Genomic DNA, 12,815 nt, shown 5'->3' on the forward strand with positions numbered 1-12,815 from the left:
TTGTCTTTCTCTGACTGGCTTATTTCGCTAAGCATAATACTCTTCAGTTCCCTCCATGCTGTCCCAGAGGATAAGTGATCCTTCTTTTATACAGCTGCATAGTATTCCATGGTGTAAATTTACCACAGCTTTTTTATTCATTCATCTACTGATGTGCACTTGAGAAGAATGTATATTCTGCAGCTTTGGAGTGGAATGTTCTGTAACTATCAATTAAATCCATCTGATCTAGTGTGTCATTTAGGTTCACTGTTTCCTTGTTGATTTTTTTTTTCTGGAAGACCTATCCAGTGAAATCAGTGAGGTGTTAAAGTCCCCTAGTATGACTGCCTTGCTGTTGATCTCACCCTTAAAGTCCTCTAAAAGTTTTTTTTAATAAATTTAGGTGCTCCTATACTGGGTGCATGTATGTTTATCAGGGTTATATCCTCCTGTTGGATCGGTCCCTTTAGTATTATGTAATGACCTTTCTTGTCTCTTGTTATGGTCTTCATTTTGAAGTCTGTTTTGTCAGATATGAGTATTGCTACCCCAGCTTTTTTTTTTTCATTTCCATTTACACAGGAAATTTTTTTTCATCCCTTCACTCTCATCCTGTATGAGCCTTTTGTTTTGAGGTGGGTCTCTTGTAGACATATATATTTGGGTCATGTTTCCTTATCCATTCAGCCACCACATGTCTTTTTATTGGAGCATTTTAATTCATTTACATTTAAGGTTATTATTGATAGATACTTACCTATTGCCATTTTAATTCTTTATGCCTTTGTTTCTCTTTCTCTCTATTTCTCCTTCTAATTATAGCAGTTTCTTTAACATTTCCTGCAATGCTGGTTTGGTGGTAATAAACTCCTTTGGCCTTTTTTTGTCTGGGAAGCTCTTTATTTGACCATCTATCTTCAATGATAGCCTTGCTGGATAGAGTAGTCTTGGTTTCAGATCCTTGCTTTTCATTACCTTGAATACTTCATGCCATTCCCTTCTGGCGTATAAAGTTTCTGATGAGAAGTCAGCTGACAGCCTTATGGGATCTCCTTTGTGGGTAACAGATTTCTTTTCTCTAGCTGCCTTTAATATTCTTTTTTTGTCTTGAATTCTTGGCATTTTAATTACGATGTGTCTGGGCCTGGGCCTCTTTGGGTTCTTCTTGCTTGGGACTCTCTGTGCCTCCTGAACTTGTGTGACTTTTTCCTTGACCAGGTTAGGGAAATTTTCTGCCATTATTTCTTAAGATAAATTCTTTGTCCCTTATTCTCCTCCCCTTCTGCCATTCCTATAATGTGAATATTATTACATTTCATGTTTTCCCACAGCTCCCTTAAACTGTCCTCCTGTTTTTTAATTGTTTTTTCTTTTGGTTCTCTGATTGAGTGATTTGTTTCTACCCTGTCTTCTAATTCACTGATTCAGTCCTCAGCTTCCTCTAATCTGCTGTTTATTCCTTCTTTATTTCTGCTATGTCATTCTTAATTTCCTTCATAGTTTCCATATCTTTTTTCATGCTGTTGAGCATCCTTACAATCCGTATTCTGAACTCTATATCCGATAGATTATTTATCTCCATTTCATGTAGCTCTTTTTCTGGAGACGTCTCTTGTTCTTTCATTTGGGGCTTGTTTTTTTGTCTCCCCATTTTGGCTGCCTGGTTGGGTTTGTTTCTGTGTATTGGGTAGATCTGCTAGGACTCTCAGTTTTTTTGGAGGGTTTCTGATGCAGGCCAGTGTCAGACATAGTTTGTGACTGGCCCTGAGTATCCTGTTTGGAGCTATCAACAACCCTCGGTTGAGGTCTCCTCTGCTGGGGCAGGGTGCATTTGGACAGGACCAAGGTACACACCGGAGTCTGCTTTTCCAAGGCCTACATCCAGAAGCAGATCAGGCAAAGACTGAAAGCACTGTGAAGTCTGCCTCTATTGGCAGGCTGATTAATGTGATTCTCTTAATGAGCCTCAGGCTATAGAAACTCCATGGGTTAGGGCAAGAGGTTTTCCAGCAGGGTGGGGCAATTGCTTCTCCCTCAGGCAAAAGCAGCAAATTGTCTGCCTAAGAAAGATGTCCTCTGCAGTATGGGGGAATGACTCGCACAGGAATCCAGAGGGGTGCCTTCTGATCTGAATCTCCAGAGCCCACAACCCTAGGTTCTCCTCACACAGTTCCGGTCCACTCTGCTGGAGCCCAAGGTGAGTGGCTGCACACAAAATTTAGTGTGATGACTCTTTAAGAGGGTACCTGCATTTCTAGCCCTTTCTCCCTGGCAGAAAGAAACCCTGCTGCTTTTCACAGCCAGATGTTATGTGGGCACCTTTCTCAGTTCTGGTGCTCTGGGCTGGGAAGCCCAGCCTGGGGTTTACTCCCCAGAGTCCTCAGTGGGAACCCCTATAGCTGAGATATCCCTCTGGACCTTCAGCTGCTGCCTTTGGGAGCCCAGCCAGCCCTCTCTTGCCTCTGCACTTCCTACTAGTCTCTAGTGGTCTTCACTTTTCCTCCTTGGTTATGAGGGTGCTCTCCAGCTCGTCTTCAGTTGCAGTTGATTATTCAGGATGGTCTTTCTGTTTTAGTTGTAATTCCAGTTTGGGCTCAGGAGAGTGTCAGTGTAGCTTCCACTCAGTCCACCGCCATCTTTAATCTCTATAACTGTTAATTGAATCATTTTATATATTTTGTTTTGTAACCTCATTATCACTTTACAAAATATAGTGGATGTTCTATCATGTCAAAAAGTATAGATACACATAATTTCCCCTGCTTTTGTATTTTTTACACATTACTTGAGTACATGCTTGTACAAAAATCTTGAAAACATTAAAATAATAACTTGGCTGCAGAGTATTTTGTTTTATGGATTTACCTTAATTTATTTAATGGAAGTTCATTCTCTGTGTGACATCTAAGGGTTTCTTTCCTTGGGATCTTAAGTGTGCTTTTATTTCATCAAGAGCCTGTTAGTACCTCTAGTGGTAACCCCAACCCTGGTTGCTGTTGGAATCTATGGAGACTTTTGTGAGAAGTGTGGGTTGCCGGATCGATCCCATCCCAAGTCTTTAGAATCCAAAGCTCCAGGAATGAGATTTGGGCCCATGTCTTTCTATGAGTTCCTGCATTTGATTAAGCTCTTGCAGCCTGGTTGGATGACAAGTGGGATGATCATTTGAATCCTTAAGGGTGTCTTTGAGTCTCTGGGGCCCTGAATTCTTCATGCTTATGTCCTGGATGAGGCTAAGCAAATGTCATTCCTTTAGCTCGGGCTGGTTCTGAGTCAGGTTTGTCCTTGAGAAATAGGATAGTGGCTTGACCTCATCCAGCAAGTTGATTGAAAGTGGGAATGAGATTCTATGCCAACAAAAAGCAATAAAAACAAAGTTTTCCAATGAATGAAGTTAAAAATTAATATTAGTGTTAATGGGGACACTTGAGTGCTAAACTAGACTCTGGAGGGAAGTGTAAGAGTTCTTGTTAGCTGTGGTGTGGGTCAAGAGGGTCCACATTTAGAAGTCAGGAGAGCCCTGGGTGTGAATGGAAAAAAATTAGTTTTATTCTCAGTGACCCCTGATTCAAAGTTAGCATTTCCTACAGTAATGAATGTAGGCAGCAAAGCACAGTAATATTAGTAGTACCTGCCTTTGTCACTAATTTAATCTGCCATTAGATGTTGTTATAGAATATATTAATGAAATACGTACATTTAATATGAGGAATTTGTTTTTAAGATATTTTGATAACTTTCAATTTAACTGGTCTCCTGTGTGATTCTATGTATTTTATTTTATGTGCTTCATTAGATAGCCAGAGTCTGAGATACAGAAAGGGTTAATACCTCTATAGTAGAGAGTCTGCCAAAGTTAAAATATAAAAGTTGACTCCCTGAGGAGGGTGCTGGCAAAAAAGATGATACCTTTTCCAGTTTGGGTGGGGGTGGGGGCCTTTGGGGGATGACACAGGAAGCAGAAGAGGAGTCAGAGGGGCGGCCAGAGGTCAGGGAGTTCACGGGGGAGGGTATTATATACCAAGGACAACATTTTAAAAAGTAAAAATAAGCCGACGGGGATAGCATGGGAAGACAGAGAAGCACCTAAACTGGTTGCTTTCTCGTCATGGTCTTCCTGTGTCTTCACCACCATTTTGACTTAAGGCTCTGAGTTCTATTCTCAGGCTTGGAGATCTCAGGGATGGGATTACAATGAACAAAATTTGTTTAATGATAGAGTTCAGTGCTGGTGGAGATCTGGGGAAATGAGCACTTTTCTGGAATGCATATTCTGGATAAGTGTTAAGTACTTTAAAATATTCATGCCCTTTGACATAGTAATTTCATTTCTAGGACTTTAGCCCAAGGAAATAATCTAAAATAAGGCTTTATGCACAAGTCTGTTCATTATAATTTCATTATAGTGGAAAACCAGAAATAATCAAGTGCTCAAAATAGGAAGATGTAGGATAAATTATGGTACATCCGCATCCTGGAAAATTGGCCATTGAGAATGTCTACAAGGGTTTTTTAATATTAGAGGAAATGCTTACAACAAATGCTAAATAGATTCAAAATTGCATAGAGAAACTATTTCAACTGTGTAAAATGTGCAGAAAAAGGACTGGAAGGAAATATGCCAAAACATCTAAAACTAGCTTCCTCTTGAATATGAAGTTATGAGTATTTTATTTTCTGCTTTTTTACTAAACAAAACTTCCACAGAATGTGTATTTCTTGGGGGGGGGGGGAGTTCTATCCCAAGTAATATACGAAGACTTTATTGTAAAAATTGAAAACAAAGGGCTTGAAAGAAGTATAATGAGAAAGTAAAAGTCTTCTAACCCCCAAAGTAGCTACTGTTAACAGGATACCATCTAGCCTTCCAAAGTTTTTATACACATATGTGCATATATAAATTATAAATATATTGTGTTTTCCCATTTACCTAAGTGATACCATATTATATGTATTTTCCTGCAATTTACTATTTTTTCTCCTAAACATGTCTTAGCTATCTTTCCGCCTTGGCACGTGGAGTCCTGCTTCATTTGTAATAGGTGCTGCCTTTTATTTCATGGTGTGGATAACCGTGGTTTGTCTTAACGATTCCCATACCGACGGAGACTTCTCTGGTGTCATTCTCGCTACTTGAAGCAGTGACGCAGTGAATACCTTTTACAGGAGTGTGAATATTTCCGGAGGAGAGGGACACAGACATAGAGTCCTGGGTCAAACACCATGTGCATTTGATTTGGATAGACACGGCCTGTATTCGTTAAGATGATACAACTTGTGTCCTGTAACCAAAATGTTAGAATAACAGTGGCTTCAAACAAGATAATTGTTTCCTTTTCTTTGATTCACAGTCTAAGTGTAAGCAGCACAGGGTAACATGATGGCTACCAGCGGCAGGAACTCATTTCTTCTGGCTTGTTGTTCTCCCATCTTCAACACGCGGCTCTAATCTTAGGGTCTGAGATGATTGCTTTCTCTCCTCCATTTACATCCATTTTCTAAGAAGGGGAGAAGGAAAGTTTAGGGCAGAAGCCAGAATTAGTCAGAACTTAATCATATTGGCCACACATTGCAGTGATGTGTGGCCAATAGGATTAAGGCAGCTAAGTTTCTGTTACTAAAAGAAGAAATCTCATAAAGACATGTGAGACCTTTACATTATAAAACATCGCTAAAAGTGGGGTTTTCTAAGTCACTGTAGCCTGTGGGTGCCAGCGGCATTCTGTGCGTTGCCTGGTCCCAGAGCCCAGCCATTTTTCGGTTGGTGGTTTTCTTACTGATTTGTGGGCACTCCTCTTCGATTGTGTGTATTAACCTTTCATCTTTTGTAGGTGCTATACATATTTTCTTGTAGTTATTTTTTTATTTTTAATTTTGGTGCCTCTTGACATATTAAGGTTTTAAAATTATATGTAATCAAATCTCTCAGTCTGTTTATGGCTCTGAGGTTTGTATGTTGTTGCTTTTATAATCAGAAAAATAACAAGAATATCCAGTTCAGAAAGAGAGACAGAAAGAACTTAAAGCAGCAGCAATGGGTAACTGAACTATAGAGAGAACCTAAAGTCTCACATTCACTTTTATTCCAGTATCCTCTTTAATAGGCTATCTCCATGAGCTCTCTGAGGGACCTGTGCTTTGAAAACTGAAGAGGGTTTAGATGGGTGGAGGAAAAGGGAGAAGGTGTTCCAAGCGAAAGGAACCACTTAAGTTAGGCCGTAAATGTCGCTGAGGTGGACCTAGCGGGATGAGGCACGTACATTGGGAACAGTGGGAAAGAAGCTGGACATGTAGGTTGAGGACGGTCTTGGCGAACAGGGCAGAGGATTAATAGAGTGATTGCAAGTAACATTGGTATTGCAAGGAAAATATCCAATGCAGGAGGATATGTAGTAATCACCAATAAATTTTTTTTTAAAGGAAGCAAATTAAGTTATTACAAAAGGGAAATGGTTGAGTAAATTAGGGGCTAGACACATGAAAATACTAATATTAAATATAATCATTTTTTAAGGCTGCATGGAAAAAATGACAATTATAGGTAAAAAATTATTTAAAATCACATAATCTCCTAATTTTTTTTACAACTACTTAAAGAAATGCATGTGTGAAACGACTGAAAAGGGACACCTCGAAACTAGGAGAGACACTTGGATGATGCATCATTATTTTTCTTTTTAAAATATTATTCTTATTGTTATTCTCTGTAATATTTTCAAAGAGGCAGGTGTTAGTGGATTGGACAATCAGCAGAGGCATTTCAAGGCTTCCTGTAGGTGAACTAGGGGCCCAGGGCTGTGTGCTGCTTGGGCGGAGGGAGGCCTTACCCTTTGGGATGTGTGACAGGGAAAGAGGCCCCATTCCAAGGCCTGCTGGTCCTTTTAGTCCCCAGGTGAATAAAGTCCTTTCTTGCATTGCAGGGTCTCCTCATGCTGCTACAAAACCTACCTACGATACACTGGGGCAACGAAGAGATTGGGCTGCTTCTCGCCGAGGCGTACAGACTCAAGTATATGTTTGCCGACGCCCCTAATCACTACCGCCGATAGGTGCTGTCTCCCCATGGGGACCCAGACTGCCCCCATCTCTGATGGCAATCTGATCACTGTGGCCACTGTGCGAGCCGTGGACTGGACCAGGAACCACTCCTGCTGTAAAAAGCTCACATCTGCCGCCCAGGTCTTAACTTTTTGGCGTGCCTATCACACCACTCCATGTCTCTGGATGGGTCTCCTGGACCGCTGTCAGTATTCCATGCCATGTGCGTGGGCCCAGCTCTGGGAGAGGACTGAAAAGGAGGTACAGGGTTGTCTGCCCCTTTAAAAGAACTGGACAAATGAAGGGGAAGGCTCAGGGTCTTAACTCACATTGTCCCTCCATGGACTGGCTGTGTCTTGCCTCCCAGCCCCAGCTGATACTGTTGCTTTTTGTGACATAGTTTGATTTGATCACAGGTCAAAAACGCCTTATGTTTTCAAAATCCTCCTGGCCCCTCTCCCCTGGCCCCAGGTCCTAGCCCTTTACCTCTGCCCTGGTCCGAGCGAGTGAGGGCAGCTTTTCAAGACCATTATTCCCAGATGGAGGAGGCACCGATGCTTAACTCTGGGAAGAGGCCTTCACCCAAGGGCTGGGAATTTTAATTTTCCTCCTCTCACCAGTATGTGAGTGTGCGTTTGTGTGCGTAGCTGGGTGGGTATACACACCCAGCATTTAGTTACATGTCTGAATTTCTTTGTCCAGAATAGCCCCATCACAACCAACTGGGAAAGGCCCTAGTGACCAGGGTACAGTGTCCCTTGAGAAGGATCAGGGCAGGGGAGGGAGAAGGGTCTTTTGACCTCTCCAAACCCTTTTCCATGATGACCCACTCCAAGATATTATGTGTAAATTGTGTTATTATGTATATGGGTAAAGATGTACAAATATATGTCCTCTTTGTAGCAGATATGATTTTATATTTATAATGTGCATCAACATGTGAAAGCAATCTAGGTCATAGCACAGGTGAAGCTGTCAGGCAGGTGGCTTGAGCCTCCCGGTTGGTTTCTGGGGCCCTCCTGTGCAGGGAGCGAATGGGATCTGCTGGGGTGAGCAGTGCTGAGCAGATGGAGCTGCCTTGAAACCAGTGGCAGCCATGCCAGGCATCAGTGTCTCAGAGTTGTTTCTCCTCCCCTTTCCCACCCCTCCCAGGCCCTGATGGAGCCTCTGCCTTGCGCCTTCCCATCCTCAGACCGACCTCCCATCCTTCACCCCCGCAGCCTCCCAGAGAGAGGACCGCAGAGGCAGAAGCCCTTCTGCATGATTTTAGCCCCTGCCTCGCCCCCCCCCCCCCGCCCCAGAATCTGGGGAGGGCTTTTGTTTTTACATCTCTAAGTCAGCATTGTATTCAAGACAGAAGCTGTGACTGACTGTCAGTGCCAAGGAAAGGGGTTTCCTGTGTGTCCCTGGGGTTTGGGGCTCTTCTCAGAGAGAGGCATTCAGTGTCCCCCACTGTTACCATCACACCTCACCCAGCTCATGAGATGTGTGACTCCTGTTCAATTTTTGGTATTTGGAAGTGGAGAAGTGGGGGTGGGGGCAAGCAGCTGTCATCTTCTAGGGAAGCCAAGCAGTATCCCCAGTGGGTTACACCCTTGAGTCTCTGCCAGCGGAGCCCACCGCGCAGGCGTATTACATTTCTCATCTGGAGCTGTTTCTCAGGCATCCTTCCTAACCCTGCGCCCTCCCCTTTCAGTGTGCCTCAGCCTCCTCCACAGAGAGGGCCCGTGGCCCATTCTCAGCTGGACTGAAGAAAGACACTTGTGTTCCCAAGTGGTGGTTTTATTTTTTTAGTTTTTATGTTTGTATGGGAAATTGTGGATAAAGTGAAAGAATTGTAAATAAATAGTGGATTTCCTCCTCCACTTCTGATTTTTCTTCCATGGATTTGTGTAACCTGGACCCTAAGGAGCCTCCTTTTCTCGTTTTTTTTCGGTTGATACTAGTAAGCGTGAGGGATAGGCCTTCTGTACAACAGGCAGGGGATCAACAGGAGGTCAGAAGACAGCCCAGAGGACGTCAGCAGGCCCGCTGTGCACTGCCTCAGGAAGGAAACTGGAAACAGAATGAATGGTGACATGGCTCCTAATTGCTGACAGAGCACCTGGCCATGTGCCAAACATGGGGACAGGCACTTTACATGAATTAATTTATCCAAAAGGAATATGTCATGTAGTAGAGGCTAGAAAATGTACTAGAATTTCAGTGCTAGATGAGACACCTAGTTCAACACGGGCTTGCCTGCATAGGGTTTTCCCTCCAAACCATTTACAACTAAAATGTGTTCAAAGACTCACCCTCCATTTAGGGTCTTCATTAAGGTTTCTTTTTTTTGGTTGGTGGTTGGTTTTTCTCTTAGTAACCTGCCTCCAGAAAGGCAGCTAACTGCATTTTTATCTACAGTACAGATTGGCATGGTTTCTTCACCTGGAACTTCTTCCTAGGACTCATTTGAGAGTGTTTCCTGGTTTCAGTCATTAGGATTAAATTCAGCTACATGTAACAGAAACAAAAAATAACTGACTTACATAACATGGGCATTTACTTCTCCCTCATGTAAAAGTCCAAAAGTAGGCAACCCAGGGCTCGTACGAGTGTTTCACAAAGCCTTTAGGAGCCTGGACTTCTCTCTGTTTTCATGGTAAAGATGACAACTAGCACTCTAGCTACTACATCCACTTTCCAAGCAACAGGATGGATTAAGGAAGGGACAAAGAAAAAACGTAGGAAATGTGCCAGCAGTGTTTTAAGGAAGGTTCCAGGAAGATGCCCCATAATACTTCCTGCGACTCACAGGTCAAAATTCAGTCCTATGGTCGGTCACCCCTAGTTGCAAGGGAGATTGGGGAATTAGTCAATTGTAGGCAGCCATGTACCTGGTTCAAAGTCAGGATTCTATTACTATGGAGGAAGGGGGGAACAGATACTAGAATCCAGATAGCAATCTCTACAGTAAGAACTTAAAACCCAGCCGGTGTGACTCAGTGGTTGGCATCATCCTAGGAACCAAGAGGTCACAGTTCGATTCCCAGTCAGGGCACATGGCCAGGCTGCAGGCTTAATCCCCAGTAGGGGGCGTGCAGGAGACAGCCGATCGATGTTTCTCCTTGATGTTTCTATTTCCCTCTCCCTCTCCCTTCCTCTCTCTCTAAAGAAGAACATAAGAAGATGAGTTGAAAATCAAGACCAGACTTTCCCATAAGCATATAGAAAGGATTTGACTTTGAAATTCAAGTGACTGTTCACAGTTAACCTTGGAATTTAACTATTCTCATAAAACATGGGCAGTATTTCTACTTGATATTATTTGGACTTGAGGCCTTTAATTGTTCCTGAGGCTGGTAGAAAAAATAACTATTCTGAATTAGTCTTCATTCAAAATTCTGTTTTTCATTTATGTAAGAAGTCAAACATTTTTCTGAAATGTTTGATTATGATTAGAGAAGTGTTGAAAACTTGCATACTAACTCTGGCATACTCTGACCTAGGGTGGATCCAATGTTTCTGTAACTTAAATCTCTATACTTCTACTTAAATTGGCCCTATCTCAGCTTTTATTCATCTGTGAAGGCATAGTTGCAAATTGCTCAAATAGTGACCCCATTTGCTCCTTGAAGCAAAACCTCTTGCTGACAGCATTTAGCTTGTCTAGGCTTGGACTTTGCATGTCCAGCATCTTTGTAAAGCTTTAAGGATTGGAGTCAGAAACTGAGCCGCAGTAACTGACACCTCTTCTTGGGACTTCCAACACTCAATCTCCAACTCGAAACTGTCTGAAGGACCAGAGTACAGTGACCACTGAACTGAGAAGGTATCTTGAGACCAGAAAACAAGGCAGGCAAGTCGATTGATTATAACAATTTATTGTAGAGTTAAGTTGCTTACAGGAAGATTGGGTCAGAGCAGAAGGTGACCCCATAGTCTGCACAGATAATCTCTGCTGCTAGACAGTTGTTACAATAAATGTTTATAGTTTATAGCTGAACTACTAATGATCGACAAGACAAAGGGAGCATACCTCCTGGTGGTCTTATGATAGATAATTGCTTACAACTGACACCAGCACCTACTTTGATATTTATCTCATTTGCTATGCCATTCTGGCTTTTACTGACAGGAATCTTTATGGTTATATTGTATAAGCTTACAGGACACAACTAATCATTAACTATAAGGCTTTGGTCCTGGGTAAAACTATTTAGGTCAAGTTCAGAACATGGAAATTTGAAAAATCAGGGGGCACACAAAGATGGAATCAAGCTTTGTTTACATCTACATCTATACAGAGGCAGTTTTGGAAGCCTGCTATAGGCACCAAATAGAGGATTTTAGACTCATGATGAAAAAGATGAAATTAACACAGAATCAGAACAGTTTACAGTCTATGTGCTGTTAATCTTTTATCACTTCAAGTAAAATGCAGAAGCCTTACAACCAGATAGATCCTTTTACCCTCCCCTTTTATATTATAGTTGTTTATGAATTGTCAGCATACATTGAAAACCTGACCAGACACAGTTACAATTTTTGCTTTCAATAGTTACACATATTTAAAGTAACTTAAGAGGATACAATTATGTTTCTCCTTCATTCCTTAAGTTTCCCTCTGCTGCTATTTCCCTTCAGCCTAAAAAACTTCCTTGGGCATTTCTCATGGAGGTGTGCTAACAACTCTCTTCATTTTTCTCATCTGAGAACTGTCTTTACTTTGCCTTCATCCCTTTATGTATTTTCTCTGGACATTGTTATTTTCTTTTGGTACTTTAAAGATGCTCCACTGTCTCCTTGCTTCCACAGTTTCTGATGAGAATTCCAGTCATCGAAATCATTGTTCTATATTTAATTCATCATTTTTCTCAGACTGCTTTTCTAAAAAGTTGTGGCAAAATTTGCCATTTTAATCATTTTTTTAATCTTCACTTGAGGATATTTTTTCCATTGCTTTTCTGAGAGAGCGGAAGGAAGAGTGAGAGCGAGAGACAGAGACAGAGAGAGAGAGAGAGAGAGAGAGAGAAACATCGATGTGAGAGAGACACATCGCTTGGTTGCCTCCCACATGCACCCTGACCGGGGCCAGGAATCAAGCCTGCAATTGATGTACCCTTGACCAGAATCAAACCCAACGCCCTTCAGTCCACTGTCCAACACTTTAGTCACTGAGCCAAGCCAGCTCGGGCCATTTTAATCCTTTTTAAGTGTACAGTTCAGTAGTGTTAAGTACATTCACATTGTTTGCAACTATCACCACCATCTCCAGAACTCTTCATTTTGCAAAACTGGAACTCTGGCCCGGCCGGGCGTGGCTCAGTGGCTGAGCATCAACCTAGGATCCAGGCGATCGGGGTTCGATTCCCGGTCAGGGCACATGCCCAGGTTGCGGGCTCGATCTCCAGATCAATGACTCTCATCATTGATGTTTATATCTCTCTCTGTCTCCCTCTCCTTTCCTCTCTCTGAAATCAATAAAGATATATTAAAAAACAACAACAAAACAAACAAAAAACCCCCACAAAACTGGAACTCCGTACCAATTAAACAGGAGCTCTCTTTCCCCTACTCCCAGCCCCTGGCAGTCACCCCTCTACTTTCTGTGTTTGAATTTGACCACTTTAGGTCCCTCATATAAGTGGGATCATACAGTACTTGTCTTTTTGTGTCTAACTTATCTCACTTAGCATATGTCCTCAAGGTTCATCCATGTTGTAATGCATATCAGAATTTCCTTTTCTTTCAATTCTCACATGAGGATATTTTTTCCATTGCTTTTCAGAGAGAGTGCAGGGAGGGAGGGACGG

At 42.2% G+C, this 12,815-nt stretch overlaps 1 protein-coding gene across 2 annotated transcripts in view; it reads left to right on the plus strand.

Moving 5' to 3' along the window:
* Nucleotides 1-8,885, plus strand: part of TBC1D22B (TBC1 domain family member 22B) — a 73,967-nt gene extending 65,082 nt beyond the window's left edge. The window contains exon 13 of one of the 2 annotated variants that reach the window (XM_081141612.1): nt 6,903-8,885. In XM_081141612.1, the coding sequence (XP_080997738.1) occupies nt 6,903-7,031 (129 nt within the window). In that variant the 3' untranslated portion in view covers nt 7,032-8,885. The remainder of the gene's footprint in view (nt 1-6,902) is intronic. The other variant, XM_081141613.1, reaches the window with a different exon arrangement.
* Nucleotides 8,886-12,815: the final 3,930 nt, after the last annotated feature.

The sequence above is a fragment of the Miniopterus schreibersii genome (assembly GCF_964146895.1).
Source record: "Miniopterus schreibersii genome assembly, chromosome: 6".
Classification (NCBI taxonomy): domain Eukaryota; kingdom Metazoa; phylum Chordata; class Mammalia; order Chiroptera; family Miniopteridae; genus Miniopterus; species Miniopterus schreibersii.